At 59.3% G+C, this 26,680-nt stretch overlaps 1 protein-coding gene across 6 annotated transcripts in view; it reads right to left on the reverse strand.

The window, feature by feature from the left end:
* Positions 1-26,680, reverse strand: part of AK8 (adenylate kinase 8) — an 80,034-nt gene that overhangs the window by 51,607 nt on the left and 1,747 nt on the right. For 3 of the 6 annotated variants that reach the window (XM_081151233.1, XM_081151230.1, XM_081151232.1), the window contains exons 3-9: positions 22,067-22,116; positions 19,616-19,729; positions 17,298-17,366; positions 5,968-6,049; positions 5,417-5,488; positions 5,134-5,334; positions 2,031-2,162 (exon numbers count right to left, since the gene is read on the reverse strand). In XM_081151233.1, coding sequence (XP_081007359.1) covers positions 2,031-2,162; positions 5,134-5,334; positions 5,417-5,488; positions 5,968-6,049; positions 17,298-17,366; positions 19,616-19,729; positions 22,067-22,116 — 720 coding nt within the window. Of the gene's footprint in view, positions 1-2,030; positions 2,163-5,133; positions 5,335-5,416; positions 5,489-5,967; positions 6,050-6,383; positions 6,472-17,297; positions 17,367-19,615; positions 19,730-22,066; positions 22,117-26,680 lie in introns of those variants that run through there. The other 3 variants (XM_081151231.1, XM_081151234.1, XM_081151235.1) reach the window with 3 other exon arrangements.

The raw sequence follows: 26,680 nt of genomic DNA on the forward strand, positions 1-26,680 counted from the left end.
CTCAGAGGTTCATAAATGCGGGGATGAAGACCCAGCCAGGGGGTGGCCCTGCGGGGCGGCAGTGCCAGGGGCTCCGGGCGCAGACAGGCCTCCGCAAACCTCTACGGACCGCGCGGTGTTCGTCTTGTTAACAGCAGTCCCCTTAAATTGGTTTATGGGAAGCTTGTGATGTCTTGCGTTTATCAAGAGCACCTTGGAGAAATGAGAACTTTCTGAATTGGTCTCCAAATGCTCAATTTTCGAGAAGATCCCCCCCAAATGGCTCTTTGGGACAAAGCAAAAGCCCTGATGAGCTTTTCTAGTTTCATTTTTAGAAAGATCTAGCCTGGTAATTTCACTTCTTCATTGGTGCACCGAAAACAATTTACCTGAAACATTGCTTTTCCTTACCCGGTTGCCTAACCCCCATTCTGCACACCTGAAACTAACACAAAATAATGTTGAATGTAAACTGCAACTGAAAAATAAAATTAATGCCCTGGCCGGCGTGCTCCGTGGTGAGAGCATCGGCCTGCGCACCTGAGCATCGATTCCCCGTCAGGGTCACATACCTGGGCTGCAGGTTCGCTCCCCGCCCCAGGTCGGGGCACATTCGGGAGGCAACCGGCCTATGTGTCTCTCTCACATCGATGTTTCTCTCCCCCACCCCTTCCACTCTCTCTCTAGAAAAGCAATGGAAAAATAAGATTAAAGAGAAGCTGTCTTGAGTGAGAGTGTCTGCATGAACAACATAAGATGCGGTGAGGGCGACTTAAGCAAAGCGGGGCTACGGTGAGGGCTGCTGGCTGGGGCTCAGCCACCCTCTGCTGTGAGACCCACCCTCACGTCCCCCCACATGGCAGGAAGCCCTGCAGCCCGACACACGTGCAGCCGCTTGCAAGCCGACTGCTGCTCCTTCCCACGAAAAAGCCAACCAGAGCTGGAAATTCAGTCTAATGCTCTTAAAGGGGGGGAATCAAAGGAGAAGAAATTCTCTGAGTGATGGTTTAAAAAAACCCACTGATGCCAGCAAAAGCATTTTTAATCCTAAAGTGTCTGGACTATTTTTCCACACTAATCAATGAGAATACGACCGCTTAGAAATTTTAGCAAAATACTAACATCACTACCATTCGCACGTTTCCTTACGAATCGGAATGACTGGCTCAGTTCTCTGTCTTCATTCTGTGGGTATGATTTTTGTCACTAATTCCTGGCTAGTCTCAGTGTCTTCGGAATTTTAAGTTGTGGGAGGCATAATTGAAAAGCATTTTTATTGAAAACGTGATCCTTCTGGGGTGGTGTGCGTGTGTGCGTGTGTGTGTGTATACACGCTTATCGGTGTGGTGTGTATGCATAATTGGGGGAGCATGTATTTATATGCTGGGGTGCAGGTTCCTGTTTTTTCGTAAATGCAGCGGAGGCTATTTAGGCTGCTGAAGCGCTGGCTGGGGCCGGCGCCCGAACTCCCCCAGCCACGCCGGGTCCTCTGCAGCCCCTCCCTCCTGAAGACAGGCTGGCATCCAAGCCGGGGACCACCTGGGAAGGACCTGGAGGGCTGACTTCAATACTCTCTCTCCTCCTGGTGAAATATTTATTGAAACTGTGCAGAGCGAGCCTTCCTCTGGTTCAGAAACTGTTTGCCTGTAAACACACTGACCTGGGTTGGGGAGCCAAAGGAGACCAGGGAGTATAAACAAACAGCAGGCCCTATAACGCAGGAGCTGGCTCAGGCTTCGAGGAGACTGGGGCGCTGGTGGGAGGCCCCCCTGGGGCGGAGCACAGGAAACCACTGCGGCAGGGGCAATAAAGGACGGCTAGAAACTGCCCCGGCTCCCGGGCCCCGGCCCTGTCCTCACTGGGCAGTGTGTTCACAGCATTGCCCCTGGGAGGAGGGGACCTTGTCCCTGCACAGGTGGATTCCCTGAAAACTGCTCAGAGCAGGGAGCAAGGGAGAGGCGACACTGGTCCCTCCTCGCCACCCCCATACCGGGGAGCGCTCTGGAGGGCGGGCGCCGGGGAGGCCGTGGAAGCGGCGGCCGGGCACTCACCGTTGATGAGGCCGTATTTCTGGGCCAGGAGGGCGGCCTGCAGGCTTTTCCCACTGCCCGGGGGCCCGCAGAGCAGCACCCTCGGGGTGAACGGGGCGTTGGATCGATGGTTGGTTTGGACGTAGGTCAGAGCTGGAAGACAGGAGGAAGGAGAATTAACACAGGTCCCAGAGAGGGAAGCCGCTCCGCACCGTGCGGGGCTCTTTCCCCAGCAGGACTCTCCCTCTCCTCACAGCTCCGTGGAAACCTCCTGTGTCCGGCCTGGGCCTGCCGAGCAGGGCGAGGCTGCGGGGAAGGGGTTAGGCTTCGGGCCTGGCACCCAGATGGGAGGGGCTGGCTGGCTGCTTTGTGGGGGGCTGGTCCCAGGACCCACGATGTGCACCACTGCATCGGGGTGTTTCCCAGCTGAACCCCTGCTGGCCAGGCCTCTAACCTGAAGCCGGACCAGGCCGGCCTCCTAGGGGCAGGACGGGCTTTGGTGACCACACCGGGCCATGCGGGGCCGGCCCTCGGGGCTTCCAAAGGACTCGGGAATTGGTTACAATAACTGCAGCCACATTCCAGTGACACCAACTTTGCTGGGAGTCCCCACAGAGGCGGCCATCCAACAGGCCCGGGAGGGGTGGCTGCAGCTATGCGCCCTGAGACTGGATGAACAAAGAAGTGGGGACACGGGAGCATCGCCAACACTGAGGCGACCGCACAGGGCAAAACCCCCACGCCAAAGCCACTGAACGTCAAACCCGGCCACCTCCTGCCCGAGCACGGAGCACGGGGAGAGGGAGTGAAGGCAGGTAAGGAGGCCGGGAAAGGGGGTCGCCAGGCCCTGACCAGGGGAGCTGCCTTCCAGCTGAGGCCCAGGCCGTGCCTGCTCCCCGGCTGCCCACATCAAAACGGGGTCTCCCTGCCCAGCCCTGCCTCCTGCCAGGGACCCAGACCATCCAGCGCCCAAGGTCAGCTAGAGGCGTCCCCGTGACACCTTCCCACCTGCAGATAGACTCCACCCCGACCAGGGGCTGAGCCAACAGGCTGCCCTCGGGAGCCCAGCCTCCCTGAAACCGCCGCCAGCCGCGGCAGGGCTGGCGCCCGCGCCCTCCTGATCCTGGGGCCGCTGGGTCCTGGCTGCGGGGCCTGTCCTGTGCATTGTAGGATCTGGGCGGCAGCTCTGGCCCCCACCCACCAGGTGCCAGCAGCACCTCCCAGGTTGTGACAACCACAAATATTTCCAGACTTTGCCAAATGTCCCCTGGAGGGGGGGTACAAAATTGAGAACCAGTAGAATATGTTCGTGGTGCAGGTTTTGACTCTCAAGTCTTTGCAGGGATTCTCATTGGAGGGACCGTTAGAAACACCACAGTTCCCCTCGTGTTCAGACCTGAAGGCACAGGTGAGTTAATCGACTGCCTGCGAGGCTGTGCTGACCCTCGACACCGCCAAGCTAAACGCTCGACAGGCTCGAACTGGCGTGCCCAGGAGGGCTGAGCTCCTCTTGTCCCCACTTACAGAGCTGGCAGGGTTGGGGGCTCCCCCAAACCCACTGCACGGTGACATCTCCACCGGTGGGACCAGCCCGGAGGAAACGCTCCTAGCAAGGTTCTCTCTTCTCAGACGGCCCAGCCGGAGAGCACAGACACTGCCGGCAAAGCGGCCTGCTTACAAACGGCGCCTAATTTACAGTAAATAACCAAGTTAACTAGAGGTAATGACCCCCCAGACAGCCTCCACAGCTAATTATTCCTTTAAAAAATATGTGGCTGCTGGGTGCACTGCAGAGAGATTAAAAAAACAACAGAGAGAATTCTGCTTTCCAAGTCTCACTTCTTTCTCCACATTATTAATTAATAATAATTAATACATTCAGACACTCACATTTTCATTTACAATTCCAGGCATGAACTCTTTATGAACGATCACATGAACTTTTAAATTTAATTAAATAATTTGAAAGCAATTAATGTATAAATTCAGAATCTTGGCACAAGATAAATGCTGTGGTGGTTTATCTTGAGTGCAGTGTTCGTGGCTGACGACCCTTCAGAGATGCAAAACCCGTGGGAAGTTCCCGGCCACCCGTAAGCCAGCGTTTTGAAAGTAGCACCCGGTCCTACTTCCAGACACCCGGCGTCGGTGGCTGACCCTCGAGAGCGGAGAGCGGGAGGCGGGAGCCAGGCCGAGCCGTGCGGGGCTCTCAGGGAAGCTACTCGCGCCCAGGGGCAGGTGGGGGCTCCGGGGAGCCCAGAACCTCCTGCCCACCCAACAGCGCTTCCCTCGAAGGATCTGAGAGAACGTGAGGAAAAGCCCGTGTATGCTGCCAAGCGTCTTAAATACCTGGGGGTATTTTTATGTGTCATTTACCTGTCACCACACAGGAGGGATAACTGGCCTTGGAGACAACCAAAGCTTGGCAAGACTTAGAAATGCTGATGCAGCTGGGCGGGGAGAGGACTCCCTGACCCCCCCCCCCCCCCCGCCCCGCCTCTCCGACGGGAGCGCAGGGTCTGCCAGGTGCGGAGCCGCTTCTGTGCGCAGACATGACCCGCAGAACCGTGTGGTCGCCACCCCGGCCTGGGGGAGGCGGGACTTGGCAAGGCCGAGGCTCGGCTCTGGGGGGCTGTGGAAGGCACCGTGGTGGGTGCGGTGGGGATTTGAACACAGGTCACCAGGCTCCAAAGTCTCGGGGTTCAACTGCCCCCTCCCACCCCCCCCACCTGTCCGCTTCAGGGGTTTTTTACATGGACGCACAGCACCCGAGTTGCACTGTGGTTTTTCAGTCTTCGTGGGGGTGGGGGTGGGATTGTGTTGCTGTTTTCTCCGTCTTTATAAAATTTCTCTTCCTTCCCCCTCACCCTGAGGGCCAGACTTGCTGCCACGTCCCTCCCAGCCCGTCCCTCACCTCTCCTCCTCCCGCCCCTCACTGTCCAGTCTGCTGGCCGCATGGAGTGTAGACGTCAGCCCAGGGTCTCCGAGTGGGGTGCTCCCAGGGGCTCCGCCCCACGGGGACCCTGGGCCCTCCATGACTTGACTTCTGGGCCCTGGGCACGTCCTGGACGCTGGCACGGGGAGGCCCACGGCGCACGGTGACCCACGGCCCGTCCGCGCTCACCCTGGTAGAAGACGTCCACGCAGGGCTGGTCAGCACTGATGGCCTTCAGGATCCCCGAGTACAGGGGGAGCACCCCGACGATGTTCCTGTGGTGGGCCAGCAGCCTCTGCACCGTCTCCTGCTCCGAGATGCCCGCGGGCACCACCAGGCGTTTCTGGATCTCCAATTCGGGGGGCCAGTCGAAGGTGGTGTGGTAGATCTCTGCCGGGACAGGGGGGCTCAGTGGGCGTCACCTGCTCCGCCGCCGAGGAAGCTGCTGCATGGGGGGGTCGGGGGGGCTCACCTCCGGTGTGAGGGTCGATTCTCTTCCCCAGGTTCCTCTCGATCAGCACCGTGTCTGGAGCGCTCAGCACGACTGGGCGCAGGAGGAAGGAAGGAAACCAGGCGCGTTGGGCACCGGGTCCAGACAGCTGAACCTCACGGCCCTACACTTGTCTCACGTGCGTCTCTCTGCGTAATGACATTAAAACCACCACCGTCTCCCACCCCGAGGGGTCTTCTCAGCACCGAAACACAAAGGACACGCCTGGGGACCGGGACGGCGCACGCCTGACTGCTAACAGTTTTCACCGTCACACAAAACACCGCGAGGGACATCTCTGTGCGTGACGCTTTCGCCGCATTTTAGGTGATTTCCTAAAGAGAGTTTCTCAGGTGGGGGACTCCTGGAACAAGGAACCACCAGGGTAAAAATAAAACCCCACTTTTTTCAGCACGAACCCCAAATGCATTTGGTTCTCTAAAATATTCAACAGCACTGGCCCCCTTTTCCCCTCGGATGGTGCCTGGACTGTGGGTGGGCCCTGGCGGGGGGGGGGGTGGGGGGCCACTCACCGATGTGCCTGGGGGCGATCCCGAGGGTCTGCATCGTCAGCGCCTGCTCCCGAGTTTCCGGGATGCCGTCCAGAATCCAGCCCTAGGCAGAGAATTTGGAAAGGTGCTCTCCTATTTTTATTTTTTAGATTTTTTGGGGAATTAATAAAGGAATATGCTAGCTTTATAGAAAGTCTGGAACTTTTAAGACCAAAGAAAGTAAAATCAGCCGCATTTGTAGTCTGGGTTTTTTTGGGGGGGGTTGTGTGTGTGTGTGTGTGTGTGTGTTTTCCTGTAAAGCAAAAACATTCCACGAACGTCTCGTCGCAAGATGCTCCTTCCCCGGGAGCCCTGGCGGCTGCCTGGCTTGTGGGGCGCAGCTGGGAATGTTCGCCAACCCTCACGGCCGCTCCCTTGGTTTCACTCCCTTTTTTCACCTTTGTCTAGGAACCGCGCTGGGCGGACCTCCTGATGCACATGCAACAGCCTCTGGATAAATTTCTAAACGCTGTCGCCTCGCCTGTGACCTTGGACGCGTTCTGCCAGGTCCCTGCGACACCGCCGGCCCGGCCACGAGTCCGCTGGCAGCTGTCTCCCCGCATCTTCCTCAACCAGGGCAGGCGCCCCTGGGGAAAGCCTGGGCCCGCGCTGCTGATTTACATCCCTTTGATCATTAATGAGGCTCGGCCTTCTTTCCATATGTTTATTGGCTGGTCGAATATTTTCTTTTCCAAAAATGCCTATTCATGCCATCTCTCCACTTTCCCCTCGGGGTTTTACCCCTTTATTTATTTACGAGAGCTCTTTACATGTTAAAAGCATTAGCTCCTTTTGGCAAACAGGACCACAGACCCCAGCTTGCCTCTGGCCTTTCAGTTTCGCGGGCGGGGCTGTTTTTCACACACGGGCCTTCGCCCAGGTCGGCCATCGCTTTCCTCCAGATTCTCACGTCGTGTGGACTTGTGCAAACGCTGAGAAACGTTCACTTGCATTTCCATCCTGTTCTCCTATGGTTTTAGTCTTTACAGTTAAATACCGAACGGAGCCACATTTTATTTTGAGAGTGATGCGAGGCGGAGCTCAGGCTTGTTTTCTGGTGGCCCAGCAGCCGCCCCAGCCTCGTGGGCCCCCCCTCCGAGCGCCGCTTCCATCGCGGCCTGAGCGCTGCTGCGCGTTGGCTCCGGCCCCTTGCTGCCTATAGACAGACACTTGTGCGGTCCTCGCTCTGTTGAAACTATTGCCACCTTATAATTTATTGTTTCATCTTATAGGTTGTGTTCCTCCTTCATCTTTTTTCAAAAACGTTGCTCTCCCAGGTAAGCAGCAAAAACATTTTGCCAAGTTCCAAAATCGAAATTCAACTAGGCTTCGGTAATGACATGAACTGTAGAGGTTAACTTTTGAAGAATTGACATTTTTGCAATATCTGGTCAATACACGATCTTCCCGTTTGCTTAAGTTGTTGTTGATGTCCCTCAACAACGTTCACTTTAAACAGTGTCTGACGTCTTTTCAAGTTCCGTGAGCCAGGTCACACACACACACACACAATTTAATGCTTTCCACCTGACAGCCAGGTAAATTGGGTAAGGTGAGCTTTGCAAGAGTGAAATAAAGCCACAAATAGCTCCAGGTGTTCCTCCTTTCTGCAGTGGGGGAGAGGGACGGTTCTGACGCTGGCTCTCAGATGGGGACCCGGACACTCCTTGCCCCCCAGCCACAGGCCCCGCCCTCTCGGTCATTATGAGAATTGGTTGCTCCAAGGTCAGAGGATGGACGGGGTGAGCTCAGACCCAAGGTCGCTCATAACCCGTGACACCTGATTCCCAGAACACCATGTGGACGGGCGCAAGAAATGTCCTTTTTAAAAAATAAATATTTAGGCTCCAACAGCCTCAAGTGACAGTTTTAAAGAAAAGCTAAACAGATTTACAGAGTAGAGAGTGTTGGGAGAATCAGGCATGCTCCCATTAATTTCTTAAATTATGCAGGAAAATGCACAGCCACGGAACCCCTGGTTCCTAAACCAACAAAGCAAAAGTGCAAAAGAGAATTTTAACAGCCGTTTGCTCCCTCAAGTCCTTGTTAGAGCCAGCCAGGCGCTGGGCTGCGGCTCTCCGAGAAGAGCGAGCGCGTACAGATGCGCCCCGCCGCAGGCGCCGGCAGAGTCTGGGGGCCCCGCTCTCCGGGTCCCGGAAGCCGAGCCCCGGGTTTCTGAACTTCAGCTACACTCAGACGGGTTCCCTTTATTTGCTGGGGAGGGGTTGGGGGCCACCGGCTGCTCCCTCCAGGACAAGGGCTGGTGATGGCGTTTTGAGCCCCTTTTGAAGCTGAAGGAGGGTTGGAGCCGGGTCCTCGCTCGGCACCGGCGCCAGGAGGGCTTTGCGTTTAATACCGCATCGCGAGCAGTCATTAGCTGTCGCACATACGTTTGCAGCTGAAGCAGTATGTGGTCCAAAGCTTTTAGAACTGTTCAGGGGAACAGCTCTCACTGGAGAGAGCGGGCTCCCAATTACGCCGGAAAAGTGCAGCAAACGAGGAACATCTCCCTAATTAGCCCGGCCTCGCGGGCGCGTCGGGCCTGCGCGGATCTGAGGCCTACAGGCGGAGAAGGTGGGGGCCCTGGAGCAGATCCCAGGCCAGCAGCTCTCCAGGCTGCTCCTTCAGAATCAGAGGTGCCAAGAAACAGGTCCCCAGGGACCCCTGAGGGCAGCCCCACACCCCAGTAGTGCAGCCCCAGCGACCCTTCACCAGCGCTGGCCCAGGCGGGTCCGCCAGGAAGGCAGGGCACCGTGACCAAGGCCCCCGCATCCAGAGTGTCGGTCCCGGGGGCATCCTCAGGACGGGAGCCCCAGGCTCAGCCCCAGCAGACCTTTCCCAGAGCGCCTGCGTTTGCAGGGGGTCGTGGAACTGCCCGGCTGCCAGAGGGGCTGTACTTTCAAGGGAAACAGCAATTTCGGCTGAGAGCAAGTTCATGGCTGCACAGCCGGCAAAGCAAGAAGTCACAGTCAGCAAGCAGCCGGCCGCCCCAGCAGCAGGCTCGCTGGGCCCGGGCCTGCCTTCCAGGAGAGCTGGGCGCGGACGCTGAGCCGCCCCCGACTGGACGGTGATCCATCCGGCTGACGCTGCAGCGGGGCAGGATCCACCCGGCTGACACTGCGCGGGCCGCCTGCCGGCCGGAGCCGGGCTTTGCTCCGAGCGGGCTGATTGATATTCCGCGGCTCGCGCCCCCACACCCCCGTGGCCTGGTTCTGTTTTATCACACATCAAAGAGGCGGCTGCCGGGGCAGCCCGGCACCGGCGAGCTGGGGGTCCGCGCAGCTGCGAGGGGTGCGCAATCACAGGAGGGACAAGCGCCGAGCAGATGTCACGGCTGAGAAGAAAGGGAAGCAAAGCAGCCAGGCAGCCGGGAAGCCGGCGAGGCCGCCGAGCGCTCTGAACGCCGGCCTTCCCGCCCTCCTGGCTGTTATTAAAGCGCAATGAGCCACGGCGCGGGCGCGACGCCTGCCCTCTGGGCCCTCCGCCTTTTTGATGCAGTCGTCCCCCCCCCCAAAGACCAGAGGGGGCGCTCCCCTGCGTTTTCCCGCAGGACGCCCCATCCAGCTCCCAGCTCCAAGTGCAGACTCGAGGGGCGGCCCCTGGGGCCCAAAGCGGACTCCTCACAGCCCCGAGGAGGCCACGGGGGCTGAAGGTCTGGACTCAATAAGCCGGACTCAGCTCAGAATCAGAACCGGGGACGAGTCACAGACGCACCGCAGCCTTTTTCCTCATGAAGTAGTTCGTGGTTTCCCAGCACAGGAAGGAGAAGGGAGGAGACATCTTATCAGCCAGGAAATAAATGCATCTTAAAAGACCAAGTTTGGCATATTGACGTGTCCCAGAGACAATCAGCGAGGACAACGCCCGCGGTCCTCCCTCGGCACCTGCGGGCGCTGGCTCCGGGCCCCTGTGGGTACCACAGTCCGAAGGTGCCCAAGTCCCTTACACAGGACCACAGGGCACAGTGCATATGGTCGGCCTCTGCATCCACGGATCCCCAGCCGCGGATCGAAAGTACTGTTTTCCACCCACACTTGGCTGAACCCGCAGATGCAAAACCCGGGGATACGGAAGGCCGACTCTACATTTATTGGGGGAAAATTCCACATGTAAGCGGGCCCACGCTGTTCAAACCATGCAGTTCAAGGGCCGACTGCATTTTGATGACTAGCAACATTTTAATTTCCAAGTTTAACCTCAACAACATGCCACACCACTGGCATTCCCAACCACGCTCGAGTCCACGAATGTCACGGGACCGTCCGGCTCTGCCCCACCCCAGGCAGCCTGGGGCTCCCGGGGCCTTTTTACCGCACAGCCCAACACTGCATGTGCTCAGACTGGGCTGAGCTGCGCAGGAGCCGTGCACCTCGGTGACCCACGCGGGGCGTTTTTATGCAAACACGCGGGTCCAGGCACGTCTGTTCCCCAAGACTGAAGCTACAGCCAGGTGTTAAAAGCCGGTAGAGCACCGGTGTGAAGTTCAAGAGGCTTTTTATTTATCTGCAAACAGCTAAAAAGTATTTTACAGTCAAACGCACATCAGATGCCTGGGTAGCCCAGGAAGCCGCCCTGCGGAGGAAGACGCGGCTGGAAGGCTACACTGTCTGTCCCCACATGGGCCAGGGCCACCCAGCTCCGAGTCCGGGGCGACACGGAGCTGACCCGCTGCAGAGATAACCGGCTTCACGGATTCACATTCCGTGCTCGGGCTCGGACGCGGCAGGCTCCCGCTGAAGCGAGGGGGGTGGGCGACCCACACACTGTGCGAGGCCTGTTCCTCTCCCACATCTTAGAGCCCACCCCTGGTTCAGAGACAAGACTGGCCCTTTGGGGTGTCAGTCATCGCCAAGGTGAGAAGCGGGGACGCTGGAGCAGCCGTGCCGCTACCAGGAGACTTTCACCGTCCACAGCCCCCGCCCTGTCTGGTCACGGCCATCGGAAAACACATGCCCTCCGCCTGTTCCCTCCGGCTCCGCTCCCTGGGGCCCGACCTCCCTGCACATCTCCCTAGACGCGTTCTCAGCTCTGCTTCCCGAGACCAGACCCCGCTCTGTTGCTCCAGGAAAAATCCAACCTGCGCGATTGTTGGCGGGGGACATGGGGAGGCCGCTTGCACGTGCAGAGGAGAGCTCACCGGTGCGGACGCGGGGCTTCCACGTCTTAATGCGTAAATAAGAGGCACACCAATAAATGCACATTGCTCCTGTACTCTAACCAACGCTCTTACTTATAATTAACAGTCTAGGTTGTCAGGTTATTTATACTTAAGATCAGGGTAGTTAACAGGTTGCAGATCATAGCTAAAAACCATCCACTTTTGTTCCACGACTCTTTCAGATCTTATGGGCTGACGGTATTGAGCCAGATGGGGACCCCTGGTCTCCCACGTATCAGCTGTGTGACTATTTCCTCATCAGCAAAGTAGGAGTCGCACGGGACGGCGCTCTGACTTGGTGTGACGATGCTCGTGAAGGGCCGGCTCAGTGTCTGGCGAGGCGGGTGCCCCGGGGATGGCAGCTCCTCTCTGCAGCCCCTGGCGCACTCCTTGCTTCTCATGGGCGACAGCTGGCTGGACAACATCACCAAAGCTTAGGAGCGGGGACCAGGGGCTGCTGCCCGGGCTTGGTGCCCTCGCAGGGCTCTCCCGCTCTCGGGAGGCAGCCCCTGCCCCGGTCTCAGAGTCGCTAGAGGTGACGTGGCTGGTGGTGCCGTCCAGGCCCATTTCCACAGCCCTGTGCTCTCCAGTCCCTGAGCTGCTCGGACATCCAGCTCTGTCCTGCATTTCCCACATCCATTTTCCCCCCCAAGGCAGTGAGAGGGGCCATAGGACACATGAGGTGATTTTGTTGCCCACGGGGAGCAGGGGTGCTGCTGCTCGGCCCGCAGACGGGGGCCACACATGCCACTAAGAAGCCCTGCATCACACCAACCGGCCGACCAGCCAACCATGGCCTCGGTCACAGAGGCCAGAGACGCCCACAGGTGAGGGACCCATGAGGGTGTCCCCGCCTCGCCGTGACGCACGCCCGACCCCCCTCTGAGGCCCTGAGAGCCTAACCACACAGCCCGGCCTCGGCAGAGCTGCTGATCCATAAAACCGCACTCCTCGGAGCTGCCAGTGACATCCATAAACCCGTGAGTGTCCAAACAATGGCAGGAAGACCCCGTGTTCCCCCTGCCGTCAGCCGGCGGATGAAAGCTGGGTAACGCACGCCGGCCCAAGGACGCCTCAAGGACAAACGAAACAGCAGCTGGGCTTCCGCAGCCGGAGCCGGGCCTCTCCGCCGGCCTTCCCACCGCCCAGCACCGGCTCACGCCTGAGCGGGAGAGTAAAGCTGCACCGGGGAGGGGAGGGGAGGGGAGGGGAGGGGAGGGGAGGGGAGGGGAGGGGAGGGGAGGGGAGGGGAGAGGAGAGGAGAGGAGAGGAGAGGAGAGGAGAGGAGAGGAGAGGAGAGGAGAGGAGAGGAGAGGAGAGGAGAGGAGAGGAGAGGAGAGGAGAGGAGAGGAGAGGAGAGGAGAGGAGAGGAGAGGAGAGGAGAGGAGAGGAGAGGCTCCCGGGACCTGCCGGGAAACCTGGGAGCTCGGTTCTGGCCCCGCTTGGCTGCCTCCCCGCCTCCTTCGTGGGGAACAGCTGAGCATCTCCGTGGTGCGTGAGATCGAAGCCAACCCGAGAATGCCAGTTTGCATGTGATGTGCCATAAAGGGACCCCCCTACCTACTGTTAACTGGGGGGTGGGGGGTGGCCCTGCCTGCAGTGTGGTCAGAGACCTGCCTGACCAGGAATCTGGGGGGCGAGGTCAAAGTTCAGCAGCGTGGTCACAGTTTTGCAGCTCGAGGCGCGGGGATTATGTGGAGCCAGGTGCTTTGAACTTGGACTCCTGGAAGGCCTGCTTTTCTCTCAGGACACGGGCCTGCCCTCCTTGGGACCCGCGGTGGGTTTCCCGCTGCAGCTGCTTGTCCGCCCCCGGCCTACGCCCGTGGAAGTGGGTGCTCCGTGGGTTCTCTTTGTTCTGTTTGTGCCTAACATGTCCCAGAACAGTCCCTGGCGCACAGTAGGTACCCGTAAGTCTTAGTTGTCAAAAACCCATAGGCTAGCACTGGCCAGGGGGCTCAGCTGGTTGGAGCACCGTCCCATAGCCCAGGGGTTGTGGGTTCGATTCCTGATTGGAGGACAGAAGGCAACCAGTCGGTGTTGCTCCCTCTCCCCGTTCCTCTCTCTCTCAAAATCAATTTAAAAAAAAACACAAGTAAATATACTCAGACAAGGGTTTAAAAAAAACAGACCCATAGGACAGTTGTGAGGATTCAAACAAAGTGCCTCAGAGCTGGCACAGTGTCTGGCACACGTGCCAATGAATGCCAGCTAACTGCCCCTTGTGTCTCTGTCCTGATGGACCAGTTCTGCCCCCGAACCTCTGTTTGGGCTTCAATCTGGCCTTGCTGTTACCCCCCCCCCCCCCGACCTTCACTATGACGAGATCCCAGGCCCAGTGGACCCTGGGCAAGGTCATCATTTTTTAACTCGCTGAAGTAGAGCCCTCCTCACACCCCGCCTAAGGAACCACACCTCCCAGGGGCCAGGCTCCGTCTCGCGCCTTTGCTTCTGGGAGGGGCGTTGGGGAGACACCTTGGCCAGGTGCTGGGACCGGAGATGTTTAGAGCTGGCAGGTCACTAGCCAACCCCAGAAGTGCCCGGGACGGTTTCTCACTCGGGGCCGAGGGAGGAGCAGTCCTCTGCCCCCGCCCCTAAGTGACCCTAACTGCTTCACCGCCCCGGGGCATGGGAGAAGCCCCTTCCTCAGCCTGCGTGGGTCTCAGGGCCCGCCGGCTGCTGAGCACGTGGCTCATGCGATCTCACTTAACCGGGAGAGCGAGACAGCCTTGTTCAGACCTGGCACTGCAAGAGCCAGAGCCCACGCGGCCTGGCCTGCCTGATTCCGGGGTGCTCTGCACAGAGATGCTCCGAGATCTAAGCACCTCTCCCCACGGGTCCTTCTGCCCCCTTCCCTCACTGCTGTCACCAGCCCAGATATTCAGGGGACAGCTCAGGCCAGTGGAGGGGACACAGGCCATCTGCAGACCTATCAATCACATTCCTGATGCACAGAGGCCTCTGCCTTTTCTTGGGGATAAAACCCTCACCGTCTGACAAGCCCTTGTAACTGCGCACATGCCTTCCCTTCTCCCGCAGCTGGGAGGAGGGTGGCCGTCCATCGATGCTTCTCTCTCTCTTAGCCGGACACGCGCCTGCCCGTCGCACTCCTTGGGCCAAGAGCAAGCTGGGGTAGGACTGCGTTGCCTCGGTGGCGCAGAACTGGGAGTTATCCGATGGCTTTCAATTATCCGTTTCCTTAATGTTTCCCAAGCTCGGAGTCTGTGCCAGGTACCATGTGAGATTCCAGGGGAGTCTGCCGAAGGGGACAGGCCGGCCCCCACCCTCACAGAACTCACAGTCCTAAGGACGACTGTGGAAGTTCAAGTTCGGAGAAGGTGGGTAAGAGAAGCCCTGGCCTCGCCGGGGGCTGCACGGGGTCAGGGCACCTGCCCGGAGGAGTGACTTTAACCTGAGACTGAGGACGGGGAAGCAGCTGTCCAGCTACGGGGAGGGGGACCTCAGCCGGTGAAAAGAGCAGGCACGTATGTCTTCTAGTGCTCGTGACAAATCATCTCAGTCTTGGGGGCTTCACACAACACGTTTGTGGGGCAGGAGTCTGAACCCCGCTTCCCTCGGCTCCCTGCCCGGGGTCTCTCGGGGCAGCCGTGGTGATCGGCTGGGCTGCGCTCTCATCCGGAGGCTCGACCGAGGCAGAGCAGCTTCACGTCCACAGCGGGCGTCTGGCTGAGGCTCTGGCTGCGCCCTGGCTGGGGGCCGCCCCTGCTGCCTTCTCCTACAGGGCAGCTTCCTCTGCCCGGCCAGGAGGGGCGAGCCCCTCTGCCCCGCTGAGGCAGAGTTATATGATGCACCGTCCTCGGGGAGCGACGCCTCATCACCTTTGCCCTCCTCTGTCGGCCCTGCCCCCACGCAAGGGGAGGGGGTGCCACAGGCATGGACCCTGGGAGCAGAGGAACCCCTGGGGGTCTGCCCGCCAGTGTGCCGAGGCCCTGAGTGGGGCAGGCGCCGGCTAAGCGGGGGGAGGTCCAGAGGCAGGGAGCAGAGGCTCGGCAGAGAGAGGGGGCCGGGGCTCGGGGGCTCCGCGGGTGCAGCCCAGGGTGGGAAGCGGGGAGGGCCTCAGCAGCGGAGGGGCGCAGTGACTTTCGCTTTTAAAAGGCAAATCTTCTCTGTGTATGAAACAGTCTTCAGAAGGATGCTTTTTCAAGACGGTGTTAACATCCGTCGCCTCCAGGGAAGGGGGACGTGGGTGCCTTTTGACTTTCGAGCCATGTGAAAGTACCACAGCGAAGAAAGAAATGTGTTGATTTTTTAGTGGTTCCCCCTGGCGGCAATATGAAGACGGGACTGGGGAGAACCGGGGAGGCGGGTTAGGTGCCCGGGAAAGGAAAGGGATTCTTAATAATTCAGACAAGTGGAGAGCAAACACGAAGGCAGGCTCAGGAGCCCTGCGGTACTGAGCCTCCCCCAAACCTCCTGCGTTCACTGCCTCCCCTGAGCTCCCCTCTGCCCCGCGACGGGCTCCGGAGCACCGGGCCCTGGGGCCTCAAGGACGCGGCTGTCCCTAGGAAAGGCCGGCCGGTCCCCGCAAGTAGAGCCGGCCTCCTTTGACGGGGCCAATGCGAAGTGCTGGTTTCTCGTTCCCTAACGCATTTGATGGTCACTTCAAAGAAATTCTTCAAAGAGACTACATTACACCAAAGAGAAAAGGGGGGGCAACATCAGCTACAGAGCCCTGACGGGTCGTGAATGTATTATCTCTCCCTGAACGCTATGCCCTGCATCTTTCCTGTGCTCTAAATTACCAATTCTAGTCCCCGTGCAGCTAAATGATAATAATCACCATGTAAATGAATATGCATACGTGTCATTTTGCTCCCCGGAAGCGAGGAAGCCTGTGTACTTTGGACGAGCGTCTGTCTTGTCTTCGAGCAACCACAGCACATGGCCAGGGGCCTCCCCCCGCTCCTGCAGGCCTGGCTCCCACGGGGAGGTGGGAGGGTACAGATGCCCCTCGAAGCTCCAGAGAAATTTTATTTTATTTTAAAATATATTTTTTACTGATTTCAGAGACAGGGAGGGAGACGGAGAGAGAGAGAAACATCAATGATGAGAGAGTCGTTGATCAGCTGCCCCCTGCACACCCCCCTCTGGGGATCAACCCCCAACCCGGGCCTGTGCCCTGACCGGGAATCGAACCCCGATCTCCTGGATCCTAGGTCGATGCTCAACCACTGAGCCACACTGGCCGGGCTCAGGAGAAGTTTAAAACAAACGAAAGGAGCTATTTCTTTACTCTGCGGGTAACGATGGCCTGGACACCACCCAATCGGAACTGTGAGGCTACGGGAAGGGAAGCGCCCGCCCGCAGGGACACGGCGAGCAGGCGCTGGCACGACAGGAACAGAGCGGCCAAAGCAGGACTCCGTGTGCGCCTCGGCCCTGGGATGACTATGGGACCTTGGGAAGGACTCTGCAAGTCTTAGGCCCTGCACCCCTAAAGCGGGAGTGACGAGAGTCCTGCCCGCACTGGACTGCCATGAAGACTGAGCGAGCCCTGGCTGGTTTGCCCAATGGTTAGAGCATCAGCCTGCGGACTGAAGGGCCGTGGGTTTGATTCGGGTCAAGGGCACGTGCCTCGGTTGCAGGCTCAGTCCCCAGCGCAGGTCGGGGAGCAGGCAGGAGGCAGTCAACTGATGTGTCTCTCTCACATCGATGCTTCTCTGTGTTTCCCTCTCTCTCTCCCTCCCGCTCTCTCTGAAAAGCAACAGAAAAAATATCCTCGTGTGAGGATTAAAAAAGCAGAATTGATTAAATATTGGCAGTGGCAACTGATCCAATCTCCAAAGGGGGCACTGGAGGGGATCAGAGGATGGAAGGAGAGTTTGGGGCACGCCCGACCTCCCCTCTGCCCCTCCAGGTCCAGGGTGCCCAGACTGCCTCATCGGCGCTGGCCGGCTGCCCCATCTACCCCCCACCCCCACTTCTGTGGCCATCCTTTCATTAGAGGCCCCCCGTGGCCCCTGCGATGGGCCGGCTCTTCCCACGGGCACCCGAGGGGCCTCCCAGGTGTCCCTCCACCTGCAGACCGACCCTCACCGAGCTCCGACTTGCCCTGGGAGGCGGACGCGCCCCTCCCCGCCCGTGTGGTGACAGAGCCCCCGCCCGGGAGCCCGAGCGGGCCCGCAGGGCCGCTCACCCGGCTGACGCAGTCCTCTTCGCCCAGGCGCTCCTGGATCAGCTTGCCGAGCAGCGTGCTGGGCACCGCCTGCGGGAGAGAGCACAGGGGGCCTGAGCTCGGGCGCCGGACGCCAAAGGTCACAACTGGCAGGCGGGGGGCTCAGCCGCAGTTCTCACAGGTGTTCAGGGGATGCCGCCGGTCGGGGGGCCGCACCTGGAGCACCGGTGTCTGAAGCATCTCAAGCACTGGGAGCCCTGCCCCACGTGGGAGAAGCCGCTGGAGAGGAAGGGTGTCTGTGCCGCTGCTCACATCCTCCCGGCCATCCCAGGACACTTTCCCAGGCTGCCCTTCCTCTCCTCATCGCCCCCTCCTACCCTTTCCTGACCCCTCCTGACCCGGGCAGAGCCAGTTTACATCCTGAGGCCAGTTTCCAAAAATCCATCTCCCTTCCCCGACAGCACCCATCCAGGAGATGGCATTCAAACAGGTACTGGGATCCGAAGGACTCAGGGGAAGGGGACTGGGGGGGGGCTCTGCAACCAGTCAGAGAACATGAGCTGAAAGGTGACAGGTCCGGGTGGGGCACAGTGCCCCCTGCAGTCTGTGCAGCCGGGGACTGGCTGGTGACTTTGAGCTGGGCCCCTCCTGGGTGCCCCCCGCCGCGGCGCTGTCCCGATGCCAGCTTTGATGTGTCACACTGCCGCAGCGAGGGCTTCCAGGGGGCTGCTTCTCAGAGCCCTGCCAAGCTGTCTTCGAGGGAATCAGGCTCCCTCCTCCCAGAGCTCTGTCGTGCTCCCCCACCCCAGCCCCAAAGCCTCTTTGGGGGAGAAACAGGGACAAGCTGATGGAGCCCACGGAAGCCCCTGCTGGTCACAGAGAAGGCCCAGCCCAGGCACAGCCCCTGGCCCCTGACCTTGCCATGTGGTAACACAGCGACACTCAGCCTGCCTCTTGTCGGCGAGGGCAGCATTGGCTGCCTGGGCCCGAGCAGACCCTGGGTGCTAACCTGGAGGTGCCCCACCCCTGAAGACGGAGCGGGTTTGCTGCTGTTCAGAGGCAGCCAGGGGTGGAGGGTGGAACCCCGGCTCTGCACCCTGGGGCGCCTCACTTCACTTCTCCAGGCCTGGGCTTCCTCACCGGGATGACACAGCCCAAGTGGTCCCATCAGTAGGCCCCACCCTTCAGGGCCCCTGATGTGCCTGTGCCACCTTTGGGTGACACTTGCTCGGGACTCATAGTCACTTTGATCTCCAGTATGAACTTCTGTCTAGAGCAGAGTCGAGGTGGGGCGAGTGGGGGGACATCATGGAACAAGGTTGCCATGAGTTGATGCTGGCTGGAGCCGCGTGGTGGGTCCATAGGGGTCTTATGTTAGTCTCATTGCTCCTGGGCATCTTCACAATATTTTATAATAAACAGTTCAAAACAAACAGAAAAGCTGTTTCCAATCCCTGGCCGCCTGGAGCCCCAGCATCCTCAGGCACGCCCGGGCCCACATGGGCTTTGTGGCACGTGGCGTGGCCCCGGGCTCCTCCACATCCCTCCCAAGCGTCATGGTGCGCCCGTGGGGAAGGCTCTGCTCTCCTGCAGGGCCAGGGTGGGGCCTGGCGGCTGCCCAGAGAACCCTTCCAAGTAAACTCATTGCCAAAGGAGCCGCCGACCTCAGGGGGCCGCGGGCCCCAATCCTGGGCCCTGTTAGCTTCATGGCACCTTGGACTCCCCGCTGGCTGGAGTTCCCAGGGCCCAGGAGGAGGAGCTGGCCCTGGCGCCCCCTGGCACACATCAGGCGATTAGGAAGGACTCCAGAAACCATTTGGAAATGCCTACGAGAGAATTCCGTGTAGGAGCGCAGAGCCGAGGTTAGCAGGGGACGTCGGTGTCTGGTGTTACTGCCACTCACAAAGGGAGCTTCGAAGGCTCCAAATCAGCAGACGATTTGAAGACGATGCTTAATGAGCGGCCTGGCCTGGCGGGCACCACCTGCGACAAGGCCGCGAGCAGGGGCCCACGCACACCCATTCCATTCCCACCTCAGAACCTTTCACTCCTGGATCCAAACCCACGCCTGCCTTTCATCTCCCCTCCACCCGGGCTGCAGACCAAAGAACCCCAACAAGACACCCTTGGAAGCACTTGGACGTGGTCTGAAATATGCTGATAATTAGCCTAATGAAGCCCAGGAGGAATCTCCAACTCCCTCCTCGCTCTCCACTGACTTTTATAAGCCTAATAAAAGCATCTGTATTCCAGAAATAAGCCTGCCTCCCCCCACCCCGAGAAGCTTATATTCTGCAGAAAATGAGATGACCCCGGAGTAGCTCCCCCCGGCCTCCTACCTGCCCTGCCTGAACGTGCCTCCTGGCGTCCTCGGCCAGGGAGGAATATTCCTTTGCTCTCAGGTTCTCGGCCGTGAGCAGGTTGCTGTTCAGGTGTTTGCACAGCCACATTGCCTGAGGAAAGGAGGGGAGAGCCCAGCTGCGGGGAGGGAACCCCGAGAGCGCCCGGGCCCTTCCCCATCTGTGGGAACGGACCGGCCACGCGGGAGCGGGACGATTCCCGGCTGGGGGGGAGGCGGCCACGGGAGACAACCCCACGCAGCGCCTCCCAGCCCGGGGTCCCGCGGGCCTGCCAACCAGCACGGCCTCCACACGGAGCTGAACACCTCGCGCGGGCTCTGCTGCTGGCCGCCGTGGGGGCCCTTCCAGGCCCGGGGACCGTGAGCTGTGAGCTCAAGGAAGCAGTGACAGCAATGCCGGGAGAGGCCCTAAACGTGGCTCAGGCCACACTAGATACTGACGCTCCTGGAGGCGGGGAGGGGACCTCTGCTGGCCAAACGAGAGTTTAGGCTCCTTCACAAGAGCTATGCAGACAAGCGAAGAGTAAACTTTCCAGAATAATCATGCAATGAAAGGTCTTGACACCAGGCTTGTACCGATGACCATTTTGGTGTCAGGGTGATTCGAGGGCCCTGAAGGTCCTCTGGGCAGGTGTGAACCCTAATTCTCTCCACTCCTCACGCTGGGAAATGTGGGTGACGCCATCAGCCAACAGCCCTTTGCGGCCCTCTGTCTGGATTTTACTGTATATCCTCTTATTGTGAAGTTAGAGTCTATGTGTCCCCATACAGAGGTGGAGGGCAGGGGACAGTGAAACACGGGACAGCTAGGCACTGACACCCTCGGGGAGACAACATCGAGCACCTCAGCCACGCTCGGACTTGACAGAAGGAGGTCTCTGCTCCTGAGTCACAAATGCCTCCTACATTCTACCCTGTGGTCAGAGGAGAGCCAGAGCTCGGGAGGAGGCAGGGTGGCCCCAGGGTGTCGACCGTCTGGAAGACGAAGGCCCTTTGCCAGAGGAGAGCCCTCACAGAGCCTCGACTCCGCGTCCACACGGCTCAGGGAGCCAGAGGCGACCACCCGGGTCCCAACCTCAGGATCATCTCGGGGGCACTTTCCGCAAGCGCCTGGCCCGCCCAGGAGATGCTGATGAGGAGAGTACGGAGGACCGCCTGGGAACCTGCATTTTCCAGAGCACCCTGGTGACGCTCCAGCCGACCAGGGCTGGGAGCCCTGCGACCCCAGCAGGAACGCAACGAGGGGTTCCGTGGGAGTGGGAGCGGACAGCCCGAGCCTGCGGAACAGGGCAGACAATCCAGACAGAGGGACGGGCGGACGGGTGGGTGAGTGGAACAGCTACGCGAATGCTAACGCGGGGCCCGTGCACGTATTGTGCGGGAGGATCGGCCATCCTGAGAGGCAGCTGGTGAGGGGACCCCGGGCACACCCTCCGGGCGGACGGTGCTCAGTGAGGACACAGTCCTGGAGGCGGGTGGGCTGAGGCGAACTAACCAGGCTTTAAAAGCCAGAAAGTTCATGCCCTGGCCGGTGTGGCTCACTTGGTTGAACGTTGTCATCTTAGAGACCGAGGGGCTGCAGGCTCGACCCCAGCAGGGGACAGCCCACCGATGTCTCTCTCATCCATGTTTCTCTCTCTCTAAAAATCAATAAAAACACACTGAAAAATAAATAGCCCTAGCCGGTTTGGCTCAGTGGTTAGAATGTCGGCCCAGGACTGAGGGGTCCCGGGTTCGATTCTGGCCAAGGGCACGTGCCTCGGTTGCAGGCTCGATCCCTGGCGCTGGTCGCGCGCGTGCAGGAGGCGACCAATCAATGTGTCCCTCTCACATCGATGTTTCTCTCCCTCCCTCCCCCCCCCACTCTGTCTGAAAAGTAATGGAAAAAATGTCCTCGGGTGAGAAAAATAAACAAATGAATAAACAAATATAAAAATGAAATGGAAAGAAAATCATCGAGGCAAACACGGCAAAATGAGAAACTCCTGTAAAACCTGGGAGGGGTATCTGTGCCCCTCTCATCGGTTGCACTGGTTCATAATTAAAATGTTAGGAGTGAACCTGAAGGTTCCGTGCCCGAGTCCTGGGGACCGGGTGCGCGGTCTGACCAGCGGGCCCACCTCGCGGAGGACCTGGGGGCGGCACCGAGGTGGGCGGCGGGCGTCCCGTAGCCGCGGGCGCGCCCTGGGAGGCACAGCCCAACGCGTCGGAGTGACGCGCGTCTCCGCTCGGCTGGGGAATTATAGATACTTCTGGGCTTGAGTTTTTTTTGTGGTTTTTTTTTGTATTTTCTAGGTTTTCTACTATGAACACACACTGCCTCTTACAGTAAGAAAATAAGTTAGAAGCAGGGGAAGGGAGAGAAGCTCAGCTGGGATGGAAGTCGCCGCGGTGCAGCCTCCGTGTCGCACACGTGACGCGATGCACTTACGATGGTTGTTTTCCCCGAGGCCGGTGGACCGAGTATGACAATCTTGGGCACTGCGGAGTAAAAAGATCTGAGTGTCACCAACCGATATGACAAAGCAGCCTCCCGCCTTCCATTCCCCGGGTACACAGTGTTTATTTCTCTCCGCCCCGAATTTCATTTTCTGCAAGTGACACGGTCGTTTGTAACCCAGCGGTTCGGGGATGCTCTCACCAGAGAACATTCTCTCTGTGCTTAGAGGTAAGCGATCGCTGCGATGGTTTATTTTTCTGTCTCCAAGGGGACACGGACATGGTAACTTGTTCTCCAAACTAATAAATATCAGGAACAATTGAGATTTCAAACATCATAAAGCATTTTAAACAGGGACTTTGTCTCGGGGACGTGCTCTCGAATAAAGCTGTATTTTATGTAAATCGACCTTCGAAGCTTTTTCCCCCTAATATTTATGCCCTCTTATTTAGCAAATTGTATTCCCCATCATTTTACAGTGGGAAATAATGGGGGACGCCTGCAGCATATGGGCCAGATTTATAAAACCCCAGGCTGGAAAGTCTTTGTTTTCAGACATGGGCATTTCTATGCAAATGGAGACGCGGGCTGCTGGCTTCAGTGCGAGGCCCCGAGGCTCCGAGGCTCCGGGCCCTGGCAGGTCCGTGGCCCATGGAGTTCCCACAGCAGCCACCAGACTGCTGAGTGGGTGCGGCCACGGGAACGGACACATCAGAAGAAGAGCGTGGAAGGTGAGCGAGCTTGGGTCAAAACGCAGGGAACAGAACGCGGCGCCTGGACAGACGACCTGCTGACCGCCGCCTTGACCATGACCCCCCCATCTGCGGGAAGCAAGGGGCACAGCACAGAGGTCGGGAAGATGCACAGAGGTGCGCTCCAGCTCGCCTGGGCCTCTGACGTCTGGGTGCAGAGCCGTTCCTGCCAGGCTGCGGGGAGGGGACTGTCCGCGTCCAAATTCACAGCACCTTCTCTTTTTCAGGGAAAATGTGGAGGGAAAGGTCAAGATCATCCAGGTTCACCCTACAGTATTCCCTGAGCGCCTCCTCCATGCTCGGCACTGGACTGGATGCCGCCGAGGAAAGCAAGGCGCATCGCGACCCCTGGCGACGGTCGCGGGGTAACTTCACCAGCCCACGACCCGGGGCGAGCCCCCTCTGCCCGCTTCTGCCACGGGACCTCTCTCTTCTCAGGACGCGGAGACGGAGGACGTCGGTCGGGCACCCGTCCGGCTTCCTGCCGCTACGGGACTCTCCCGTGGGCCAACTGGTTGCTCCAGGACACTGCTGTTTCCTGCGTCGCTGAACGCTTGTAGGTCTGGCCCATCAGCCCCCCGACGTGTGAGAGGCAGTAACTTGTTTCTCGGATACCTGAGGCCTCTCCTGTGAATCGGAGATGTGGGGGCAGGAAGGTGTGGGCGAGGTGCACCCCCGGAGCCCCCCACTGCCTGACCGCCTGTGGGACGCGTCCGCTTTTCCCTCCGAGGCAGGCTTGGCCACCGTGCGTCCTGCCCCCTCAGTATCAGGGACTCGGCTCCCACTATCTCCTGGACAAAGGGCTCTGTGTCCCTTCACATCCTCTAGGGCCCGGAGGGAGGGGCGTGACCTCAGCAGAAGGCCGGTGCGCCCTGGTCATCCGAACAGCCTCGTCTCCCTGGGGGTCCGGCGGCCCGGAGCTGCCTGATTCTGCCCGAGGATGTTTTCCACGTTCCTACCTCCTGGCTTGTCATCTCCCCATCAGGGCTGTCCTCCTCACCCCCACCCAACGCTTGTGCCACAGCTGAGCAGCCAGTCGTATCACTGTCCCCCACCAATGGCAGGCTCCCCGAGGGCAGGGCCCAAGTCTCAGTGCCTCTGCCACAGCCTGGACTGTGCGGAGCCACAACCACAGCTGGGTGGCAGTGGCCTCCTCCGCAGCTGTCCTGAGTGCCTATCACTTTTGTCACCAACATGACTGCCTCCTGACAAAGGTGCCCTCTGCCGCTCGGCATTCTCAGGTGCCAGCTGCAGGAAGCAGACGAGCTGAGTCGAAGGCCAGTGAGGTGCGCGGACTCCTACACAGGCAGGAGCCAGGCCCAGGGCTCAGGACTCCCCTTGGGGGGGCACAGCGCTGACCCACTGGACGCCAGACACTGCGGCCATGCCCCGAACGCCACTCACTTGTGTGAGCTGTGGTGCCCTCACAGTCACCCAGGCACCAGGCCCTGCAGGGCCACCAGGGAGAGCACCTCCCAGACCACCCCTGACTGTGGGCTCACCTGACAGGCGAACTCAGACAACCACCCAACCTCTGCAGATTGAGGCGAGGCCTCTGGGCCCTCCTCCTGGATGAGAGAAGCCACAGCGGGGGGGGCCCTATGAAAGGTTGGGGGGCAGCGTTGCAGCAGCAGGGAGGGTAGTGAAGGGTGGAGGAGCCCCGCGCACTGAAGCAGAGCCCACTCGGACCATGGGGTGGGGGGCTGCTTGCCAAAGCCAGAGAGAGGGCGCAGCGGGGGGACGTGGGTCTGGCTCATGTGCCCATCGCCCAGCTGCCCCTCCAATCAGAGCTCTAACCACAGGCCTCCACCAAGGTTCCTCAGAACCAGGGCCAGACCTGACGGGGCTCAGGGCCTGCGGGACCCGAGGAGAAGGGAGACGCACCCCGGCAAGGGCGTTTGGGGAACGAGCTGACGCCCGAGTCACACGTTCATCTTGACAAAGCGACAGGGTTCAAAGGCTGCTGGGGAAACCCTCCCAGGCTCCCATAGGCGACATCAAGTTGCACACATCTATGGAAATGCTCTAAAAGGGAACATCCATGCCCCCACCCCCAATTTCTCGCACACATTTATCTGATTAATTTCAGTTTCTTAAAATCTAACACCTTGAAACTCCAGCCCTGCTCGTAATTATTTATAAACAGTGTCATAAAGGCTGCTTGGCTGCCAAGAGTAATCAACTTCTCCCAACCACTTCAAAGGAAATCAAAAAGCCTTTCCATCCACAGATCCTTTTGAGGTTTAACTAGGAGCGTGATTTAAAATTCACAAGGAAACCCTTAGGTATTGGAGCTCTAATACACAGCTTTCCTGGACAAACGTTTGATAAAAAACAGAGCACGCCGCTATATACGCCATCGCCTGCCGTAGCATTGCCCAGGGCTACTCTAAATGCTCACTTTGTACCCGATCTGCTTTTCCCGCGGTGAAGGGGTTGCCAGCCCGTGTGCGGGTGGCTCCCCTCATCCCTCCCGCACCAGCCACTGGCCACTCGGCACCCAGGCCCAGGAAGCGGAGTGTTGAGAGTCCGGCGTCCAGGTGACACAGGCCGCCACGTGGCTACAAGGAAGCCTGACCCTCGGACCCCGGGCCCAGGGCGGCGGAAATGCTCCCAAAGGACCGCCCGGCCGGCGTCAGCTACACTGCATCCCAAACAGAAAGGCTGTTTGAACTTAAAATTCTGCTGCAGTGGATGGTTTGACACTGAAAAGGACACCTGCAAGATTGAAACACGAAGGAGGGGTCAGCCTCAGCTTCAGGCTCCGGAGCTTTCAGCCAGGGTGACGCGCCGAGCTCTGGGGTTGGAATTAGAGACACACGGGGTGGCCCAAAGGCTCCCCAAGAGACTTTTTCAAAGCAGCACAGCATGACGGGCCAACGGGACCCAGCTTAGGGTTCGAATACTTATATTTTTGTCAAGTGCCATTTTACTTTAGGGAAATCTGATACACGTTCACAAGCGGAAGCTCCAGCTCGACATCGCAGTACCTGGAGCCCTGAGGGAGCGTCAGGGCCTGGCCAGCGTCACTGACCAGTCCCCACGGGGCCAGAGCTGCCCCTCCTCCATCTCAGGTGACGCCCATTTTACAAATGAGGAACTGAGGGAGCAATGCTGCCTCACCGTCTCTTTCCACAAGGAGAGGGGTGAACGGCAGGAGCTGGTCGTGGGGCTCAGGAGTGGAGCCCCTGCACTCCCTGAGCTGCCCTGTCGCTCTGCTTTGCTCCTGTTTTACTTTTAGTTTTGTGTCACGGTCCCTTGGCCTTACTAGTTGCTTGAGGGAGGGGGGAGGGGGCAGCACCAGAGTTGAACATGGGCAGAAATGCTCCCAGTAGCCCTCACACACTCAGCTTAGCAATCTGCGCCCAGCCCAGCCCCAGAGCCGGGGAAGCGGGACCGGACACCTCCGCCTCCGGCAGACGGGGCAGTGGGTGAGGCCAGGTGGGGAGCTTGGTCTGCAGCAGGACCACCAGGAAGGAAGGTGGCTTAACACCCACCCTGCAAAGCAGGTGAGCCTCCCACGTGTGAACCAGGGACCAGAGGCCTCTGAGAACAATCGCCGACGGGCAAAGTGAATCACCCCGGGAGCACAGGAAGGCACAGTGGACAGCTGCGGAAGGTGGTCCTCCTGGGCCCACGAGGTCACAGCTCCATGTCTACCTGGGGCATCGGGCTCACAGTTAATGTCAATTCTCAATTCTGCCCAACTAGAAAAGGGCACTGTTGGGCGCTCTATGAACCACCTGGCTGAGGTCTGTGAAATGGTCCTCACTCTGGAGCCAAGCCTGACACCATGAGGACCTGCGGAAAGAACTCGCTGGAAGCGCCAGGCGTGCCCGGCTCACCTGCAAGC

Source organism: Miniopterus schreibersii (assembly GCF_964146895.1).
Source record: "Miniopterus schreibersii genome assembly, chromosome: 11".
Classification (NCBI taxonomy): Eukaryota; Metazoa; Chordata; class Mammalia; order Chiroptera; family Miniopteridae; genus Miniopterus; species Miniopterus schreibersii.